At 45.1% G+C, this 23,598-nt stretch overlaps 3 protein-coding genes across 3 annotated transcripts in view; all 3 read right to left on the bottom strand.

Annotated features, from left to right (window-relative positions):
• The window catches only part of LOC308152210 (protocadherin alpha-8-like), a gene marked incomplete at both ends in the record, with an annotated part of 162,064 nt that overhangs the window by 97,286 nt on the left and 41,180 nt on the right, over positions 1 to 23,598 (bottom strand). The gene's annotated exons all lie outside the window — the stretch shown is intronic.
• Positions 153 to 18,890, bottom strand: LOC308153109 (protocadherin beta-15-like; the record flags this gene model as incomplete). Its single annotated transcript, XM_080526204.1, has 3 exons — positions 153 to 757; positions 12,171 to 14,328; positions 18,657 to 18,890. 3 exons carry the CDS (start codon positions 18,888 to 18,890, stop codon positions 153 to 155), a joined length of 2,997 nt encoding a protein of 998 aa, XP_080382330.1.
• LOC308153108 (protocadherin alpha-3-like) lies at positions 20,259 to 22,646 on the bottom strand (the record flags this gene model as incomplete). Its single annotated transcript, XM_080526203.1, has 1 exon — positions 20,259 to 22,646. One exon carries the CDS (start codon positions 22,644 to 22,646, stop codon positions 20,259 to 20,261), a length of 2,388 nt encoding a protein of 795 aa, XP_080382329.1.

The raw sequence follows: 23,598 nt of genomic DNA, 5'->3' as shown, positions 1-23,598 counted from the left end.
GTCATGTGCCGATTGGCCTCACGCTCACGCACACGCAGAGCAGTCGTCCCAGCCACGCCCCGCGGCCACACACACACACTCAATACTTGAACAGCCACGTCTGCAAAAAGAAAACACACAAATAAGGCTCATACTGTCCAGGACCACGCTGTCTACGCTGAACACACTGCTCCCAGAACACACTGCTCCCAGGACACACCGCTCCCAGGACACACCGCTCCCAGAACACACCGCTCCCAGGACACACCGCTCCCAGGACACACCGCTCCCAGGACACACCGCTCCCAGAACACACAGCCAGAACACACCGCTCCCAGGACACACCGCTCCCAGAACACACCGCTCCCAGGACACACCGCTCCCAGGACACACCGCTCCCAGAACACACCGCTCCCAGAACACACCGCTCCCAGGACACACCGCTCCCAGAACACACCGCTCCCAGAACACACCGCTCCCAGGACACACCGCTCCCAGGACACACCGCTCCCAGGACACACCGCTCCCAGGACACACCGCTCCCAGAACACACCGCTCCCAGGACACACCGCTCCCAGAACACACCGCTCCCAGAACACACCGCTCCCAGAACACACCGCTCCCAGGACACACAGCCAGAACACACCGCTCCCAGGACACACCGCTCCCAGAACACACCGCTCCCAGGACACACCGCTCCCAGGACACACCGCTCCCAGGACACACCGCTCCCAGAACACACCGCTCCCAGGCCACACCGCTCCCAGGCCACAGTGCCCTCCACCCCCGGAACCCACCGTGCTGTTTCAATCACAGTCACTAAAACCACCCCGCTGTGACGACGCCGAACCGCACGAGCACACACACATGCACACACACACGCACACACACACACGCACACACACACACACACACACACACACACAAACAATATTTTTGCCTGAGGCTGTAGAGGCAGACTGTGGAAGGGCAGCATCCTCCTCCTTCTCTCTCCCTGTCACACAGACGCACACACACACACACACACACACACACAGGTGAGGGTGGGACTGACGCATTGAAATAGTCAGCAGTGACTGCAAACAGCGGTCTGGTCTCCACAGAGAAAAAGAGAAAATAGAGGAGAGGAGGACTGTCAGATGTGGGACACACAGAGACTGTGCAGCACAGAGGAGAGGAGAAGAAAAGGAAGAAGAGAACATAGAGAGGAGAAAAGGATAGGTCAGGAAAAACAGGAGGGAAAAGGAAAGGAGAACAAATGAACAGGAGAGCAGAAAGGTGAGGTTAGATTTTTTTTTAAAAGGAGAGAGAATAGAATAGAGAGGAGAGAGGAGGGAGGAGGGGTGAGTTAGCACAGTGCAGGGAGAAAGAGAAAGGCGTCAGCCATTTTATATATGAATGCACTCCCACAAAGAGACAGAGGGGGGAGTGTGAGAGAGAGAGCAGGAACTAGGGAGAAACAGACTGTGTGGGAGGTGAAGCGAGAGAAAGAGAGAGAGAGAGAGATTGAGAGAAAAATAGAATTTCTGTCAGGAGAGAAAAGCTAAATTAAAGGAAAAAAATCAGTATAGGTAGATAGAGAAAAAAACTAGGACCAGAAAGAGGAAAGGAATGAGAGTGGTGATGTGAATAACGGAAGGATGAGAAAGACAGGTTGGGAGGGGGGAGAGCTGTCTGAGTCACTCTGTCTCCTAGTGTACCACTGAACCACGACACCCACATCATCTCACTGCTTCATTTGTGTGTGTGTGTGTGTGTGTGTGTGTGTGTGTGTGTGTGTGTGTGTGTGTGTGTGTGGGCCCACAAGAGAAGATGGACAGGTTGGATAACAATGACTGACAAAACCAGAGGGAGATATACTCCCGTACCTAAGCTCACACTCTCTCTCTCACACACACACACACACACACACACACACACACACACACACATACACACACACTAGAAGGGAGAATAAAAATGTTTTGACTGAAGTAAGTGGGGAGGGGGGTATTGCATCAACATGGCTAAAGGAAAATCTAGGCTCGTGAGACTTAAAAGCTGAATTTGTATTATATCTCGCAGGATTTATCACAAAAGCCTGGATTTTCCTTGAGCCACGTTGATGGAATACCCCCCAGGTCTGGTCATTGCAGGAGATGACACTGACATAAGCTATTATAATACTGGTATTAACCAAAATACCCAAATGTCAGATTTTCCTCTATGTCAGATGGCTTACCTAAAAATAAATGGCACACACACACACGCACCCCCCCCCCCCCCCCCCCCCCCCCCAACACACACACACACACACACACACACACACACACTACGTGTGGGCTAGATGAGTCACTCAGAGTCCAGGCATAAAAAGGCAAAAAAGAAAATGGTGGGCAGATACTTCTAGGAAATAGCTTTAGACTGAACACACCTACACAGCCTGTCACACAGGCAGAGACCATCTAGTGTTCAAATCAATAGGAATATAGCAAAACGCATTCACTTTCTGTCACAATGAAACTGTAGCCTCGATGTGAAACATCAAACCACTTCTGTATCGATGTGGCCATTTCCTATCCATGGGTGTGTCAAAAACCTGCCCCCCTAAAAACTATCCCACTAATTCAGGAGAGACAAAACACCCCCCAAAACGATTCACAATGTTTTATAATTATTGCAATTACCTACATTTTCAAGTGTGGGAGGTTTGGGGGGTTTCAGCATCGCAGAGGTCAAGCTCTCATGCATGTAACCAGCACAACTCTGTGTGTGTGTGTGTGTGTGTGTGTTAGGAATAGTTTTGTAACAGTGTGTGTGTGCGTGCGTGTGTGTGTGGGTCACCTACCGTGTGTGTGTTTCTGTGTTCATACAGGAGGTTGGCCACTTGGGACATTCTACATTGAGCCCTCTCACAACAACCTAGTTACCCAGAATGCTGAGCGAGAATACCAGGAATGTCCCCAGGGGGGAAGAAACCCTGCAGCTGGGGACTCTCTCTCCCCCTCTTTCTCCCTCTCTCTCCCTCTTTCTCTCTCCCTCTCTCTCTACCTCCCTCTCTCCCTCTCTTTCCCTCTCTCTCCCTCTCTCTCCCTCTCTTAAACAGCCAACGAAAGAGTCTCTATTCCAATCATGAATAAAATATAAATGTGACACAGAATTGTCATTGAAGTGTAAACAGCAACTGTGGCCACGTTCCAGTGTGGACATGTGTTTACCGAGCCTGCCATAGTGGGAACTGGACAGTGCATGATTACATTCTGTGGGGAAAATCACCCTGACAGAGCTACGTTCGAGACAACACTAATATTTTTCACCCTTCCGCAACCGTTCTCCCATTCTTGAACGAGAGATGACAGCATCACGTGGACAAGGACGCCTGTTGTTCCCGCTCTTCAACAGACGTTCTTGCAAACGGCCGTTCATTCAACAACTTTGCCGTGTTGCTGTTTGCGTAACTCTTGGCTCTTCACGGCTCAGTGACTTGAACGCAACCCTCGTTCTGACCCCCTAGTCGGCTCCATCTCCAGGGTACGCAGTGAGGACCTCTGCCCCCGCAACAGCTGTTGAGGCTGGGAGCAGCAGCACCCCCCCCCCCCAACGAGAGGAACAGGCCTACATCCCTGCTCAAAGTCCACCCACCATGTGAGCTTAAAAATAGGCTACGGACTCAGAAAACCTTATAAATACTTTACCCTCTGTGCACAGCAGACACATTTTTGAAATGACACACAGTCAGTGAGTGCGATAGCCAACGCTCGATACTGAGCATATGGGAGGAATTCTCGACATACATTCATACAGTACGTGTGGCATGGTTATTATTATTTATTATGGTTATTATTCATGTTCACCAGCCGAGCGTAACGGACTCGTCTCTGACCCTGATTCAGCTGCAGCCAAGGGGGTCTGAAACTACCGTGGCAGGGACGCACGTCCTCCACGCTGCTGTGCATTCTACTCACTGAGACGCCATGACAACCGAGTCATGGAGAGAGAAGAGAGAGACAGAGCAGAGGAAAGGAGAGAGACGGCCAATGCGACCGAGAGAGAGAGGTCGATAGATGGAGGGAGAGAAAGAGAGAGATGCTGATGAGGGGAGAAAAGAAGAGAGGGGAAGCGTGAGAGAATGAGGAAGAGGATGGGAAGGGAGTGAGGGAGAGGAGGAGTAAAAGAGAGAGGGGGGGGTGAAAGATAACGAGGAACAGAGGGAGTGGACATGGAGACGGGGGAGTAGAGAAAGAGAGGAAGACAGGGGGGAGGGAGGAGGAAGAACAAAAGAGCAGCAGAAATGACAAGGATTAGGCCTCAGCTCTGGGTCCAGCGGTAGAGAGACATCACGGTCTGGACCCTGGACCCAACCAGCCATGGCCAGACCTGCCACCAGCCATCACAGCAGAACTACGCCTGACCCACTTAGGACCCGCTCTGGGCCCACTGGACCCACCCAGGCCCTGGCCTAACCATCCAACACGAGGATGAAATGTTCCATATCTGATCCCTGGGCCTATTGTAATGTTTTAATGAGAAGATGAGTTGAGGATGAGATGAGTCGCCTATTCTCTTCCGTCAGTGTGGTGAAAACTAGGACAGGACTGTCTGCTTCACTGATCCACAGGCTTACTGAGAGGGTAGATTTGCAATAAACAACAAACCACCAGTTTGGGGTTTATTCTCTTGTTGAGCCTGTGTTGGACGCTCAGTAAAGTGATACATTTCATCTCCACCCTTCCCCCATGGGGAGGACCTGCCTCTGTTAGTCAATACTCCCAGATCGATTGATGGTGTGCAAAATGACCGCTTACCCCGTCGTCTATGCCACACTGTCACTGTGGGTCTGTCGTAGGTGAAACACACACACACACACACACACACACACATACACATACACATACACATACACATACACATACACATACACATACACATACACATACACATATACATATACACACACACACACACACACTGTTACGAAACTATTCCTAACACACACACACACGCACACACACTATTACAAAACTATTCCAAAGACACACACACACACACACACACACACACATAATGGGCCAACACCTAAACTCTGCCGCAGTGGCCAGGCTTGCTAACGTCAACACTAACGACCTCCACTGATTCATGGACGTCCACATCACCTGGATACTCAATGTGCTGACGCTGCCCAGAACTCTCTGTTCTCTTCTTCCTCTGGCCAGACTCCAGACAGACACACTGAAGCACCGGCAAAACTCACAATACACACGCACACACACACACACACACACACACACACACACACACCTGAGTCGGTGTGATTCTAGGAATAACTGTTTTGGATTCACGTTAGAGAAGATACAACATATATACAGTATATATATAACACGGTCTAGCCTTTACCTCATAGGAGCCAACGGACCCCGATGGGGATCCGAAGTGATATAAAGAGTTTACCTCGATCAATTCTCTTCATCGATATCACATTTTTTTCACAACTTTGCATGCTATACGATGCCACCATTTTTTTCCAGAGACGGTAAACACGGCCTAAGTCACATCCAGTTTTCTCCAACTGGAGAATGTGTCATGTCCGGTCTCAACGCCGAATTTCCATACCATTGGTCGGCCAACCCCAAAAAATCCCCCCCCCCAAAAAAACAAAACAAATCTGATACATGAGAAAGGTCAAAGGTCAACGATGGTGCCAACATATCTCCAAATGGCCTAAACATATAGGTGTCCGCCTAAACATACCTGTACTAAAACAGGTACAAAGTTGCATTTGCTCACATTACTAGCATCGACTTTGGCACAAGTACTAATAAGACCCTGGAGTACTGATTCCTAGATGATTTGGGCTTGGTTATCAGGTTTCCAAGGTGATATTCACTGTAAAAGCTGTTGTTTTTTTAGGCGGAGACTGAATTTGAGATGTTTTATAATGTTCTAGCTCTATTTGCTCTGACACAGTAACATAGATTTTGATTCTGACACTTCTACAGCCACCCCACAGGTGTTAGCTTTCATTTGATAACAATATCATTATGAAGGCCCTTGTGATTGTGGAGATATTCTATATTCACTGTGGGCATGTCATTTCGAGCAAAACCAGAAAAATGAGGTGGATAAGATGAGGTTTAAAAAGAAAAATAGAAAGAAAAAAAAAGATGTTTGTATCTCAATGATATAACATCCCTGCTTCTGTCATTCCTTTTCACTTTCAGTTGTTCGACCTCGGTAAACAAATACCGCAACAATGACAGGGCAGAAAAGAATGGGGGAAGAAATAAGAAGGGGGGGGGGGTGTATTTGACAGATGGAGGGATGCTGAGGAGAGGGAAACGAGCGAAAACGACAGATGACCTAAGCATCTTGCAGAGAGAGCGTCCATGCAGAATGCACTGATATGTGAGAAGAGGGGAGAGAGGAATGTGCAGTTCTTTTCGTATGGGGGCCAGTTCCTACACACACACACACACACACACACACACACAGTCATACACACACGCGCACGCACACACACAGTCACACACACACACACACACAGACACGCGCAAACAGTCACACACAGTCACAGTCACACACACACACACACACACACACACAGTCACACACACGCACACACAGTCACACACACAGTCACCCACACACACACAGTCACACACACCCACACCCACACACAGTCAATCACCCCCACACACACAGTCACACACACACACACACACACACAGTCACACACACCCACACAGTCACACACACACACACACACACATACGCACAGCACACACAGTCAAACACATCCACACACACACACACGTGCACACACAGTCACACACACACACACACACACACACACACACACACACACACACTCACGCACACAGGCACACACACTCACACACAGTCACATACACACACAGTCAAACACACACCCACACACACACACAGTTCTTCTGGGTGATCTGATACGTCCAGACTTTCCCTCCTTCATCCAGACGGTTCGGGGAGGGGGGCGAGGGGGTGAGGCATGGGGGAGACGATGATCCTGTGCTCTGCATGTGTGATGGCAGGGCATGGGGGGGTGTTACGTAACTGTCCCTGCGCCCGCCTGCCTGTCAGAGGAGGGAGGCCTGGTCATTAGTGTGATGGCCTCTCTGGTCTGGTGGTGAGACGCAGAGGGACGGAGCAGCTGAGAGGATGGAGCTGATGAGCCTGCCTGGCATGGGGAGCACGGAGGGCTTGTCGAGAATTGGATTATCCTAACCATTGTAAATGCATTTACGTGTGTGTGTGGGAGGGGCGAGAGGTGTCTGTGTTTGTGTGTGTGTGTGTGTGTTTGTGAACACAGGATGGAGTGGTGATTCGGGTGCACACTCCTCTGTGTGACTGTGTGTGTGTGTGTGTGTGTGTGTGTGTGTGTGTGTGTGTGTGTAAATTGGACTGACTGTGTGTGTGTGTGGTGTGTGTGTGTGTGTGTGTAAATTGGATTATCATCACAGTTCTGACCTCAATGTGAGTGACGTCGTGTCCTAACAATGCCAGAGCAGCAGAGAGCATGTGCCCCACTGACACACAGCAGCTTACAGCACACACACACTGCATCCCCAGCCACAGCCCCACAGGCAGAGAGAGAGAGAGAGAGATGGGGGAGGGTGGAGAGAGAGAGAGAGAGAGAGAGAGAGAAGGTGAGGGGGAGGTGAGAGAGAGAGAGAGACAGAGAGAGAGAGGGAGATGGGGGAGGGTGGAGAGGAGAAAGAGAGAGAGAGAAGGTGAGGGAGAGGTGAAAGAGAGAGAGAGAGAAAGAAGGTATGGGGGAGGTAAGTGAGAAAGAGAGAGTGAAAGAGAAAGAGAGAGAGAGAGGTGAGAGAGAAAGACAGAGGGAGAAAAGGAGCAGCACCAATGATAGGGATGAGAGAGAGATGAGAGTGGGACGCAGGGAACGCTGAGGGGGGTATGGGAGAGGTTTGAACCAGGAGGAATAGAGCAGGGAGGAAGAGAGGAAGAGAGAGAGCATTGTGTGAAACGCAGAAAAAAGCAAGAGGGGGAGGAGGAGATTCAAGGAGCCGCGGGAACCGAGAACGAGAGCAACGGGGCGAGAGAAGAGAGAGAATAAAGGGAGGTGGTAGAGAAGGCTAGAGGGAGGAGGGCAAAAGCAAGAGAGAGGGGGGGAGCAGAATTAAACGACCAGAGCACAAGAGAGAGAGAGAGTGAGATATATCTATAGGGAGAGAGGGGGGAGAGAGAGGGAGAGAAAGAGAAATGGAGAGAGAGAGAGAGAGAGAGAAAGTGAGATAGAGAGAGAGAGCATGGTTAATACAGGGACAAAAAAGGAAAAACGGGTAATGAAAAAGGACAAGCGTGGGGGGAGTGTGTGTGCAGGCGTGTCCAATAGGGTCCATTTTCTCTCAGCCTGCTGGCGTCAAGTACAATACTGCTACAAAAACTTAGGTGGCTTTTTTGGGGGGGTGACACTCAAGCCTGCCTCTTTACTCTGCCTCCACCTGACACTGAACACACACACACTCGCTCATACCAACAGCCGACGCAGCACAACAGTGAACGACCGCAGCCGAACGCAGCCGTTTGGTCAGACTAACACAATTACACCACAAACAAACCAAGCAAGCACACACTGGAAGCGACTGAAGCAAAGGAACGCCAAACCTCTAGAACAATACATCTATAGACGATATCCCTCCATCAGATAATAGACTGCAGCAAATTGGAGGGTTTTTACCAGCTCAGTGGCCTTGAGGTTAGAGTGTCCACCCTGAGATTGAGTTCGATCCCCGGCCGAGTCATACCAAAGACTATACAAATGGTACCCGATGCCTCCCCTGCTTGGCACTCTGCATTAAGGGTTAGATTGGGGGTAAGACCCTGCAACATACCAGCGTCATGTCCAGGGAGTGTACTTGTACATCAAGCCGCCTCACACTACGGAAACAGGAGATAGGCTCCTGCCCTAAGGGCCGTTAGGCTCGAGAACCATCGGTTCTCAAGGCTACTTACTTACTTAAATGGGAGGGTTTGGTATCCATCTAATGACCCTCTGGTCTTGAGGCACACACACACACACGCCAGGGTTGTGGACATCTAATATCCATGCACAAACATGAGTTGACTTTGCAAATGTGACCCACTGAACAAATGTTCATTCCTTCATACAAGAAAACAAGAACACAAGCTGACAGAGACACACACTCAAAGTCTTCGGAGAGGAATACACACACACAGACATGCACCAACACAAGCACAAGCACACGCACATGCACACATACACACACGCACACACACACACACACACACACACACACACACACACATACACACACACAAAATAGGAATACTGCCACTAGTTCTTCAGAATAGAATATCTCTATTCTGCATCTCAACCTATCCTTCTCTTTCATACACTGGTTCATCTCTCGCTCCTTTTAATAACCTGGTTCCTCTCTCCCTCCTTCCATCCTCGTATCCTTCACTACCCAATCTCCAACCTTTCCCTTTCCTTCTGCATTATTCCACAATCCTCTTAGCAACACTGCTGCTTTTTACACAGCAAGGCCCAGGAGTAACTTAACATAGCAACCCAAGCTTCTGTCCTAATACATTATGCAATAACCAATGGGTCAAATCTGAAGTGACCCAGTTTGTAAAAATAGAAAATGGTCATAATGCAAAATGATCAATTAGGAGTTACTCTGGGCTTATATTGACACCATCTGTTGCCCAGTGAGGATTTTACAAACATAATCTGTGTGTTTCAATCCTAATGAAGCCATTTCCATTAAATACTGGGAGATGAAATACGAGGAGCCATAGAAAAGACACGTCCCCTCCCCCCTTCCTCTTCCGCTCCCTCCCTCTCCCTCTCCTCCTCTCCCTCCCTCTCCCGTTGCTGAGACTGCTGCATGCACACAAGGCTCGTCACCGTGGAGGGAAAACCAGTGAATTCAGAGAGGTACTTCTGCCAGTGGGGTTGCTATGGGCAACACGTCGCCTAGAGAACCAGCCCCTTCACCATACACTCACATACAAGTGATTAAACACGACATACATTCATAAATTAAATCAAATTTAAAAAACACACACACACACAAAGCAAACAAGGGCAGTGGAAGGCACCTTCTTCTGTTATATTTGGAGCCTCACTGCAGAGAGAAGGTAAAAGGAACACTCGTTCCTGGTTGTGTTCTGTGTAAATAATGAATAACGGTTTCCAAGCAAAGCAGCACATGCCCCCCCCACCCAATCCCCCCAACCCCCGCCCAGCCCAGCCATGTGAGTCACCGCGCATCAGCCTCCGGCAGCTCTCTCCCAGCCTCTACCGTGCACCAGCACAGGCCTTCACACATTCATATACACACACACAGACACAGACACAGACACAGACACAGACACATACACATACACATACACATACACATACACATACACATACACATACACACAGTATACCGATGTTCTTGTTTGTCCTTTAACCTACACTTGTCAGAGAAAGCTAAACACAAACAACAAATACTTGTAATACATTAGGGAAGGCCTGGTCCTGACAACCACTGGGCTTCACCAACGACATAAGAAGCATCAGACAGTCGACGCCATGACAACATCAAACAGGATTGTTAGGATGAGAACACTGCCTGACTAAATTGGCCTACTTCATGCCAGAGGTGATAGAGGTTTGAATGTAATGTCCTACTAGCCTCCCTCTCTGAAGCTGCAGAGAGCCCACCGTTCAGGATTATACAAAGCCTTTCATTGTAGGGCAGCACTACCAGGAGCAGGTGCTATACAAGGCCTGGTCACAGACCTGCCACTAGGCCTGTTACTAACCTGGAGATAGACCTGTTACTAACCTGGACACAGACCTGTTACTAACCTGGAGATAGACCTGTTACTAACCTGGACATAGACCTGTTACTAACCTGGATACAGACCTGTTATTAACCTGGACATAGACCTGTTACTAACCTGGACACAGACCTGTTACTAACCTGGACACAGACCTGGTATTAACCTGGACATAGACCTGTTACTAACCTGGACATAGACCTATTACTAACCTGGACACAGACCTGTTATTAACCTGGACACAGACCTGTTACTAACCTGGACACAGACCTGTTATTAACCTGGACATAGACCTGTTACTAACCTGGACATAGACCTGTTACTAACCTGGACACAGACCTGTTACTAACCTGGACATAGACCTGTTATTAACCTGGACATAGACCTGCCACTAGGCCTGTTATTAACCTGGACATATACTTGTTACTAACCTGGACATAGACATGTTATTAACCTGGACACAGACCTGTTACTAACCTGGACACAGACCTGTTACTAACCTGGACACAGACCTGTTATTAACCTGGACACAGACCTGTTACTAACCTGGACACAGACCTGTTACTAACCTGGACACAGACCTGTTATTACCTGGACATAAACCTGTTATTAACCTGGACACAGACCTGTTATTAACCTGGACATAGACCTGTTATTAACCTGGACACAGACCTGTTATTAACCTGGACACAGACCTGTTATTAACCTGGACACAGGCCTGTTATTAACCTGGACACAGGCCTGTTATTAACCTGGACACAGACCAGTTACTAACCTGGACATAGACCTGTTATTAACCTGGACACAGACCTGTTATTAACCTGGACACAGGCCTGTTATTAACCTGGACACAGACCAGTTACTAACCTGGACATAGACCTGTAATTACCTGGACACAGACCTGTTATTAACCTGGACACAGACGTGTTATTAACCTGGACACAGACCTGCCAAGGGACATGATCACCAGTCTCTGAATCGATCCGTGACGACTTGTTTGATCACTGAGGGGATCAAAGATGACCTCATCTGTTCAAGAGGGTCAACAGTTGGCAAAACACAAACAGCCATGCATGCCACATCATGTCGCAAACACTCTGCTTCAGGATCAGTTTACCATAGGACAAACACCGACAACAGCTCACCCCACCATGACAGACTTTGGATAAAGGCGTCTGCTAAATGGCAACATTATTATAAATTAAAATTATTAGACTAAACAACTCTCTCAATATCTGCCCTGGGACTGTTGAGTCCCAGGGCAGGTGACGTCACTGCAAGATGGCCAGCTCTCAGTTGATTGACATGAAGCTGTCTACAAAATAACACATATGGTAAACAATTCATGATGACACTGATACTTAGTGAGTCAGTAATACTCCTTACCTCTCCAGAAGCTCTCCTCCTGTCTCCGGGGACCACTAGAGTATTCCCATTGCTGCCCGGGACTATAGTAGAACCTATACTCATTCTGGGTCCAACTAACATGTACCGTTTGTCTCCGGATCTGTACTGGATGCTGTGGCACAGTGTCCCGTCGTAATTCGGATCTTGTAAATACTTGGAGGAATAGTCTGTGGCTTTGGAGCACTGCATGACAATCAACACGATTATACTGATGAGAAAAAGCGCTGAAACTGACCCCAAAGTAATCATCAAATAAAATGTAACGTTGTTCTCCTCCTCGACATTTACTGAGCTTTTAACATCTGACGCTGCAAAAGCCTCTTTGGGCTCCACAGCGTTGATCATCACAGTAGCTGTTGCTGAGAGTGAAACGTTCCCATTGTCTTTTACCAGTATGACCAGTTTATGCTCAGCCTCGTCTGTCTCTGTGAATGACCGAAGTGTCCTGATCTGTCCTGTATAGCGGTCCAAACTAAAGAGACTGTGGTCTGTAACTTCCTGGAGTGAAAATAATAACCAGCCGTTATATCCTATATCAGCGTCATAGGCTCTCACTTTAGTCACCAAATGTCCTGCGTTCACATTGCGGGGAATCTCCTCCACACCTTCAGCGGAACCGTTAGCGCTGACTGGATACAAGATCACTGGAGCGTTGTCGTTCTGATCCAGAATGAACACGTTCACTGTGACGTTGCTGCTTAGAGACGGAGTTCCAGAGTCTGTAGCAACAACTTGGAACTTAAATGTTTTAAGAGTTTCAAAGTCAAAGCTTTTTAGTGCCAATATGTTCCCATTGTCAGGATGAATGTTTAGGAATGATGCTAATTTGTTATTGTCGCCACCATCTCTCAGAATGTGATATGAAACTACTGCGTTTTCATTTAAGTCTCTATCAGAGGCACTAACTGAAAACACAGAGGCACCTGGGTTGTTATTTTCAGTGACATAGAAAGTATAGGGACTCAGTGAAAACTCTGGTCTGTTATCATTCACATCTGATACAACAACGCTCATAGTTTTTACAGATGACAATGGTGGCTGTCCAGTGTCTTTGGCAACTATTGTTAAATCATATTGAGATAGTTTTTCTCTATTCAGTGGCGACTTGGTAACTATAGAGTACATGTTATCTTCTAAAGATGGACTTAATGTGAAAGGGACATCCTCACTTTCTATATAACAGATAATCTTCCCATTGACACCGGAGTCCAAATCATTAACACTGATTAATGCTACGGTGGTTCCGGGTCTAGAGTCTTCAGGGATTGCTTTAGAAAATGACGTCACCTCGATCTCAGGTGCGTTGTCGTTGACGTCAACAATCTTAACAATTACACTTTTGTCCGTTTTCAAAGGTACCTGTCCTTTGTCAGATGCCTGTATGTCTATTTCATAGCTGTCTTTTATCTCGAAATCTATCAGTCCTTTCACAATAATTTCACCCGTATCGGCCTTTACATCAAAAAGTTTACGTACCTTGCTATTGACATTATTACCGAAAGAGTAAATGACCTCGCCGTTTAAACCATCGTCTAAATCGGTGGCGTTTACTTGCACCACTGTTGTGCCAATGGGCGAATTTTCATTTAGCATAACTGAATATGTATCCTTGGTGAAAACGGGCATGTTATCATTTACATCTAAAACATCCACGATGATGTCGATGGTCCCAGACCTCGGAGGTTTTCCTCCATCAATGGCTGTGAGCAGCAATCTATGACTCCTCGTGGTTTCTTTATCTAGCGGCTTCTGTAAATGTAATATTGGGATTTTACCATCTTCACCTCGATCTCTGACTTCCAAACGGAAATGGTCATTGTGACTAAGTTTATACTGTTGAATAGAATACATGTCACCGTCTGGGTCGCGCGCAGCTTGGAGTTGAAATCGCGCCCCTGGTAAGGCGGACTCTGAAATCTCCAAGCGTTTCTCTTTCTCGGGGAAGCTGGGAGAATGGTCGTTTACATCTAACACTTCCACCGCGACATAATGGATCTCCAGCGGGTTTTCTAGCACCGTTTTCAGGTTGATCAAACACACGCCACTTCTTTCACACACCTCCTCTCTGTCTATTTTTCTTTTTACATACAAGATGCCGTCGTTCTGATTTACCTGGAAGAGGGGCTCAGTAGAGCCAGATACGATTCTAAAACTCCTCTCTTTCAAGGTGCTCAGATCTAGTCCCAAATCCTTAGCTATATTCCCCACGACAGTTCCTCCACGAAGCTCCTCAGAGATGGAATATTTTATCTGCGCTGAAACCCCGCTCCAAAAGAGAACCAAAATAACCGGAACCCACGGTCTTCGCACCCGCCATGACTCCCATCCTCTTTGTTCCATGTTTTTTCGGTGTGTAAAAATCAACTTCCACTATGCCTCGATATCAGACAATTGTCTACCCATTACATGTTCAAAAAAAATCATTACTGCTCATTATACTACATAGGCAATGAAGCAAAACGTAATCCAAATGTATCTGTCCAAGGCAAGCTCACCACCGACTGCGATGAAACACCAAACCTGCTTAGGGGCGGACTCATAAGTATGACGAAAACAGTTATCTCTCATGACATGAGATGTATTCTCCTTGCACACTGACACCATGCGATACCAACTCACACTGCAGCATTTCCTTGGCTATGTATTGTACAAAATGTTAGACTACAGTACAGGCCAAAAGTTTGGACACACCTTCTCATTCAATCTGTTTCCTTTATTTTCATGACTATTTACATTGTAGATTCTCACTGAAGGCATCAAAACTATGAATGAACACATGTGGAATGATGTACTTAACAAAAAAGTGTGAAATAACTCTAAATATGTCTTATATTTTAGATTCCTCAAAGTAGCCACCCTTTGCTTTTTTGTTGTTAATAAAATAAAAATATGTTGTTGTTAATAAAATATATAATAATAATATTGAATATATATATATATAATAACATATGATTATTAACACATATTATATTTAATATTATTATTATATATTTTATTAACAACAAAAAAGCAAAGGGTGGCTACTTTGAGGAATCTAAAATATAAGACATATTTAGAGTTATTTCACACTTTATTGTTAAATACATAATTCCTATGTGTTCATTCATAGTTTTGATGCCTTCAGTGAGAATCTACAATGTACCAAATAGTCATGAAAATAAAGGAAACGCATTGAATGAGAAGGTGTGTCCAAACTTTTGGCCTGTACTGTATATAAAAAAAATATTAGGGGTTCAATAAAAGTTATTCCAGGATCAAGGTTTCTCTAGGGTTAGCTATTATTTCCTAAATGAGGTATGTTCTCCAACCTTATGCACCCGCAAAATGACCCAGATATCTTAAGATAGAAACAGTATTTATTTTGAGCCAGTTTAGGCTACTTGCCGTTTGAGCAGTGACACTGTGTAGGCTAATTTATCAATGGGTGTTACCTAACGTGACATTGTAACGAGGTATCGCCTACTGGTAGAGTACTCGTACGCTCTGCATATAGGAATGATTTCCGGCTACATTGTAATTAGTTTCGAGTTCCCCCACACTTGTTGTTATCGTCAACCTAAGAGCTGTAACATCGTTAAACACACTCCAGGGATAAATGGTTAGCAATTTCTCTAATGAGTTGTACTGTGTTTTAGCAGGCACTGACAGGCTCAGATTTGAAAACAACTTATTGAAATTAAAAGAGATAAGCTTCTCACTCGTATACACAAAGCTTATAATTGATTGTGTTTTGCTGAAAATCCCATTTCAACTTCTTAAAAGGTTGCTAACCTTCAACTTTAAAAACCTCCAAAAGAGCCTCCTTTTCTTTTTAGAGTATACCACAGTAACATCGAGTGCTATCTTGCACAAAAAAACAGGGTATGCAAAACTAGCACACAGAAAACATACTTTAACAAACGCTAGGCCTCGTTATGTTAAACAGCGCGCAACAAGTGTCCTGAATTACAGAAAGAAAGGAATCAGCTCATAATGAAGCCCTTGTTTAGATTATATCAGGAAAAATAGACCTTGAATAGGGCAGATGTTGAATGCCGCAAGATTTCAGAACCCACGGCTGTGGACAGAGACAACTGTTGGGTAGCTGTCTCTTAGATCATCATACCATGGTAACTACTCCACCAGTTCGTTTGATTCAGCCAAAAATACGACACAATAATGTTGTAGTCCGGAAATAATGAAATAGTCCGGAAAGAGCACTTTGCTGAAAATAAAAAAAAATAGAACTTCCTGTAGAATTACTGTTGATGTAGGCAGTGAGGAAAAGGGATAGGCCTATAGTAATTGGAAGAATGTGTTAAACTCCTTACCTCTCCAGAAGCTCTCCTCCTGTCTCCGGGGACCACTAGAGTATTCCCATTGCTGCCCGGGACTATAGTAGAACCTATACTCATTCTGGGTCCAACTAACATGTACCGTTTGTCTCCGGATCTGTACTGGATGCTGTGGCACAGTGTCCCGTCATAATTCGGATCTTGTAAATACTTGGAGGAATAGTCTGTGGCTTTGGAGCACTGCATTACCATCAACACGATGATACTGATGAGAAAAAGCGCTGAAACTGACCCCAAAGTAATCATCAAATAAAATGTAACGTTGTTCTCCTCCTCGACATTTACTGAGCTTTTAACATCAGAAGCTGCAAACGCCTCTTTGGGCTCCACAGCGTTGATCATCACAGTAGCTGTTGCTGAGAGTGAAACGTTCCCATTGTCTTTTACCAGTATGACCAGTTTATGCTCAGCCTCGTCTGTCTCTGTGAATGACCGAAGTGTCCTGATCTGTCCTGTATAGCGGTCCAAACTAAAGAGACTGTGGTCTGTAACTTCCTGGAGTGAAAATAATAACCAGCCGTTATATCCTATATCAGCGTCATATGCTCTCACTTTAGTCACCAAATGTCCTGCGTTCACATTGCGGGGAATCTCCTCCACACCTTCAGCAGAACCGTTAGCGCTGACTGGATACAAGATCACTGGAGCGTTGTCGTTCTGATCCAGAATGAACACGTTCACTGTGACGTTGCTGCTTAGAGACGGAGTTCCAGAATCTGTAGCAATTACTTGGAATTTAAATGTTTTGAGGGTTTCAAAGTCAAAGCTTTTTAGCGCCAATATGTTCCCATTTTCGGGATGAATGTTTAGGAATGATGCTAATTTGTTGTCATCACCACCATGTCTCATAATATGATAAGAAATAAGTGCGTTTTCATTTAAGTCTCTATCAGAGGCACTAACTGAAAATACAGAGGCGCCTGGTTCGTTATTTTCAGTGACATAGAAAGTATAGGGACTCAGTGAAAACTCTGGTCTGTTATCATTCACATCTGATACAACAACACTTATAGTCTTTACAGATGACAAGGCTGGTTCTCCTGCGTCTTTAGCAAATATTGTGACATCATATTGAGATTGTTTCTCCCTATCCAGTGGTGACTTGGTAACTACAGAGTACATGTTATCCTGTAAAGACAGCATTAGTTTAAAAGGGACATTCTCACTTATAGAGCACATAACTTTCCCATTGACACCGGAGTCCAAATCATTAACACTGATTAATGCTACGGTGGTTCCGGGCCTAGAGTCTTCAGGGATTGCATTAGAAAATGACGTCATCTCGATCTCTGGTGCATTGTCGTTAATGTCAACTATTCTAATAATGACACTTTTTTCTGTTGTTAAAGGAGCCGTCCCTTTGTCAGATGCTTGTATATCTATCTCGTATTTGTTATTTTCTTCGAAATCTATAAGTCCTATTACAACTATTTCACCGGTATTAGGATTTAAATCAAGACGTTTGCGCATGCCCGCATCCACGTCATTACCAAAAGAATAGATTACTTCGCCATTAGATCCTTCATCCAAATCAGTAGCGTTCACCTGTACGACCGTTGTGCCTACAGGAGCATTTTCATTCAGTAATACCGTGTACACGTCCTGAGTGAAGACAGGTGCATTATCGTTCACATCCAATACATCTACCGTTATGCTCATGTCTCCAGACCTTGGGGGCTTGCCTCCATCAATGGATGTGAGCAATAACCTATGCACGCCTACAGCTTCTCTATCGAATGACTTCTGTAAGACCAGAGTTGGGGTTTTACGGTCCTCGCCTCGATCTTTAACTTCCAGACGGAAATGCTCATTGTGAGTGAGTTTATACTGCTGAACGGAGAACGGGCCACCATCAGCGTCCCGTGCAGCTTGTAGCTGAAATCGCGTCCCTGGTAATGCAGACTCTGAAATCTCCAACCGTTTCTCTTTTTCTGGGAAGCTGGGAGAATGGTCGTTTACATCTAGTATCTCCACCGCGACATAATGGATCTCCAGCGGGTTTTCTAGGACCGTTTTCAGGTTGATCAAACACACGCTGCTCCGTTCACACACCTCCTCTCTGTCTATGTTTCGGTTCACATACAAGACGCCGTCGTTCTGATTTACCTGGAAAAGGGGCTCGGTCGAGCCAGAAACGATTCGAAATCCCCTCTGCTTCAAAGTGGTCAGATCTAATCCCAAATCCTTAGCTATGTTCCCCACGACAGTTCCTTCCTTAACCTCTTCAGAGATTGAGTATTTTAACTGCGCCGAAGCCCCGCTCCAAAACAGAGCCAAAGCAACAATGTAGCCGACCCACTGCCGTCGCTCCCGCAATGCCCCGCATCCTCTTTGTTCCATGTTTAAAGGTGAAGGTATCCACTTCCACTATTCTTGGATGAGCGACAACTGACTATTAAATTTCCAAGATATAGTCACTGAGCATTATCTCATAATATAGGTTTTAGATCGGTATTCTTCACCAAAACCATACATGCATGCTAGTCTGCCAGCGACGGAAAACCCACCAGCTATAAGGGGCGGACTCATAAGGAGGCGTGACGAACAGCGTCATTTAATCATGGACAATATTCTACTAGCGCACTGACACCATGCGATCCCATGTTACATTGCAGAATTGTGTCGGCTTATTATATATTCCTAGAAATCGTGCTGTAGTAGATCAAAACGAACAACATAAGACATAAGAACTAATGTGAATATTCAAAACTGGGAGACACATAGGAAGCATTGAATGGCGAATATCTACAGTGTGTTCAAAAGTGTGCAACAGGTGTTGCATACAGAATAATAAGAACGTAAAACTGTCGTAATGGTCTTCACACTTTGACATTTTCAGAAAAGATTGACACTGCAAGGGCAACGTCGGTAACGTTTCAGCACCATGGACAGCGACAACCCCGGAGTGCAGAAGTTTAGCTACGACCGTGACAGGTTCACCTAGGATCCCAAATCATTATTTGATAGTCTGGTGGCTATGAAATACGCAAGGGGCATATACTCATGAGAAGGCATAACGAACAACGTTCTTTAATGGGCGATATTCTACTAGCACACTGACACCATGCGATCCATGTTACATTGCAGAGTTGTGTCGGCTTCTTACATCTTGCACACACTTTTACAACAAGTGCTATATGAGAACAAAACAAACAAAAAACAAGACTTACTAACTTCTAATATATACACTACGGATATACACTATATACAATACGGATATACACTACGTCAACAGACATGGGAAACGGTTAAATGGCAATGTCAAAAAGCATTTTCGAAACTGTGCAACTGTGCAAACTGTCAAAAAGTGTCGCACAGACTGCTAGAAAGTTAAGAAATATTTTAACAGGGACACAAGACTGCTACACATAGGCCAACAGCATTTATAGCCTTTTTTTTTTTTTTTTTTTACGAGGATGACCTCTGTAAGGAATGCCGCAATATTTCAGCACCATGGAAGGCGACACCTCCAGGGCGCATCAGTTTACATAGTCTACAATCCCTGACAGCGCCGTTTGAGATCATAAAACGATGTATACTAACTCACCAGCTGCTATGCAGAATAATTACTACATTATTCCAAATACAAAACCTGACTTTTAACAATTAATGATTTGCTGATGTATTCAGGACATTAATATATATATATATATAAATTGTTTTCCTGTAGAACCAAGGGATGCGTGAGGACAGGCAAGAGATTTTATTTTATGACAGTGTTTTATTCCTTACCTCTCCAGATGTTCTCCTCCTGTCTCCGGGGACCACTAGAGTATTCCCATTGCTGCCCGGGACTATAGTAGAACCTATACTCATTCTGGGTCCAACTAACATGTACCGTTTGTCTCCGGATCTGTACTGGATGCTGTGGCACAGTGTCCCGTCATAATTCGGATCTTGTAAATACTTGGAGGAATAGTCTGTGGCTTTGGAGCACTGCATGACAATCAACACGATGATACTAACGAGAAAAAGCGCTGAAACTGATCCCAAAGTTATCATCAAATAAAATGTAACGTTGTTCTCCTCCTCGACATTTACTGAGCTTTTGACATCAGAAGCTGCAAACGCCTCTTTGGGCTCCACAACGTTGATCATCACAGTAGCTGTTGCTGAGAGTGAAACGTTCCCATTGTCTTTTACCAGTATGACCAGTTTATGCTCAGCCTCGTCTGTCTCTGTGAATGACCGAAGTGTCCTGATCTGTCCTGTATAGCGGTCCAAACTAAAGAGACTGTGGTCTGTAACTTCCTGGAGTGAAAATAATAACCAGCCATTATATCCTATATCAGCGTCATAGGCTCTCACTTTAGTCACCAAATGTCCTGCGTTCACATTACGGGGAATCTCCTCCACACCTTCAGCGGAACCGTTAGCGCTGACTGGATACAAGATCACTGGAGCATTGTCGTTCTGATCCAGAATGAACACGTTCACTGTGACGTTGCTGCTTAGAGACGGAGTTCCAGAGTCTGTAGCAACAACTTGGAACTTAAATGTTTTGAGGGTTTCAAAGTCAAAGCTTTTTAGCGCCAATATGTTCCCATTGTCAGGATGAATGTTTAGGAATAATGCTAACTTGTTGTCATCACCACCGTGTCTCATAATATGATAAGAAATAAGTGCGTTTTCATTTAAGTCTCTATCAGAGGCACTAACTGTAAATACAGAGGCGCCTGGGCCGTTATTTTCAGTGACATAGAAAGTATAGGGACTCAGTGAAAACTCTGGTCTGTTATCATTCACATCTGATACAACAACGCTTATAGTCTTTACAGACGACAAGGCTGGTTCTCCTGCGTCCTTTGCCACTATTGTTATATCATATTGAGATTGTTTCTCCCTATCCAGTGGTGACTTGGTGACTACAGAGTACATGTTATCCTGTAAAGACGGTATTAGTTTGAAAGGGACATCATCACGTATAGAACAGATAACTTTCCCATTGAGACCAGAGTCCAAGTCATTAACACTAATTAATGCGGCCATAGTTCCTGGTCTTGAATCTTCAGGGATTGCGTTAGAGAATGACGTCACCTCTATCTCGGGGGCATTATCATTGACATCAACTATATTTATTATTACGCTTTTGTCAGTGGTCAAAGGAGCCTGTCCCATATCAGATGCCTGTATATCAATCTCGTATATATGGTTTTCCTCGAAATCTATCGGTCCTTTAACAGTTATTTCACCAGTAATCGTGTCTAAACCAAATAACTCTAGTAATTTGCTATCTACTTCGTTACCGAACGAATATATAATTTCACTGTTAGCACCTTCGTCGAAATCGGTTGCATTAACCTGAATAACTGTTGCACCAACTGGGGCATTTTCACTCAGCATTACAGAGTATACATCTTTAGTAAACATAGGTGAATTGTCATTAACATCAAGTACCTCTACGTTTATTTCGATAGTACCAGACTTCGCTGGTCTTCCTCCGTCGGTGGCTGTAAGCTGCAAAATATGCCTCCTAACAGCCTCCCTGTCTAACTGCTTCTGTAAAACCAAAAAGGGGATTTTACGATCTTCACCTCTATCTTTAACTTCCAAACGAAAATGGTCAGTGTGACTGAGTTTATATTGTTGTATAGAGTATTGGCCTCCATCTGGGTCGCGCGCAGCTTGTAGCTGAAATCGCGCCCCTGGTAACGCGGACTCTGAAATCTCCAACCGTTTCTCTTTCTCTGGGAAGATGGGAGAATGGTCGTTTACATCTAACACTTCCACGGCGACATAATGGATCTCCAGCGGGTTTTCCAGCACCGTTTTCAGGTTGATCAAACACACGCTGCTCCGTTCACACACCTCCTCTCTGTCTATTTTTCCTTTCACATACAAGATTCCGTCGTTCTGATTTACCTGGAAAAGGGGCTCAGTCGAGCCAGATACGATTCTGAATCCTCTTTGCTTCAGGGTGCTGAGATCTAATCCCAAATCCTTAGCTATATTCCCCACGACAGTACCATCCTTAACTTCTTCAGAGATCGAGTATCTTAACTGCGCCGAAGCCCCGCTCCAAAACAGAGCCAACGCAACCATGTAGCCGACCCACTGTCGTCGCTCGCGCCGTGGACCGCATCCTCTTTGTTCCATGTTCAGCAGATAGATAAGAATCTACAGCATTTCCACTATGTCTCCATTAGCGAAGACTATCTAGCCATTACGTTTCCAGAATATAATAAATGCTGTTTATCCTAAACTACGATGGCCTTGTATGTTCTAGGACTAAATGTATCCTCAGAGCTGCACAACGTACAGGCTATAGTACCGTCAGCGACGAAACACCAAACCAGCTAGGGGCGGACTCATAACCATGACGAAAGAAGGTGTTCCATAATCGTTATTGTAGCCTTGTACTGACACCAAGTGATGCCACCTCACATTGCCGAACTGTCACTGGGCTAATTGTGTCCCGTAACGTGTACTACTCCACTATCAACTTAATACAAAACAAAAAACATTCATGAAAACAACTTCAACAAATAATACAAAACTATGGCACAGAATACCTTTGTGCGAGGGTTTAACGCACCAAGAGAATACACAACAACGCTTTCAACAAAGTCAGGGTAATACATTAAGGACTATGAATAATAACTAAATTAGATTGATATAATGCTATGACTGCCACTACCAAACCAATCCCACGTACACTACAAAAATGAGCATATTATATTATTTCAACTACTTGCACACTACTGGATTACTTACAAACTACTTGACTACCTATCTACTGTACTGTATTATATTGCATTTTATCTCATTGTACTTTGCACAGCATTTTTTGCACAATCGAAGCCACTGTAGTACCATCACTTGATTACTTACTATTCATGTAGTATTCTTATTTTACTTTAATAAAGTACTTATTTACTTTATTTATTATAGTGATGTTGTATCGACCGTGGGACAGCGCCCTGTGAAGTCATATATAATCCTGTCTGTGTCAGGGACAAATGCAAAATCAATGTTAAAAAACTGTCTAACAACAAACCTCGAATGCTGAAGATAACATTATAATTAAGTATTGCTGTATTTAGTCACC

This window comes from Nansenia antarctica, assembly GCF_963989245.1.
Source record: "Nansenia antarctica genome assembly, chromosome: 3".
Lineage (NCBI taxonomy): Eukaryota > Metazoa > Chordata > Actinopteri > Argentiniformes > Microstomatidae > Nansenia > Nansenia antarctica.
The sequence above is the reverse complement of the archived record's forward strand: the minus strand, read 5'-3'. Positions and strand labels throughout refer to the sequence as shown.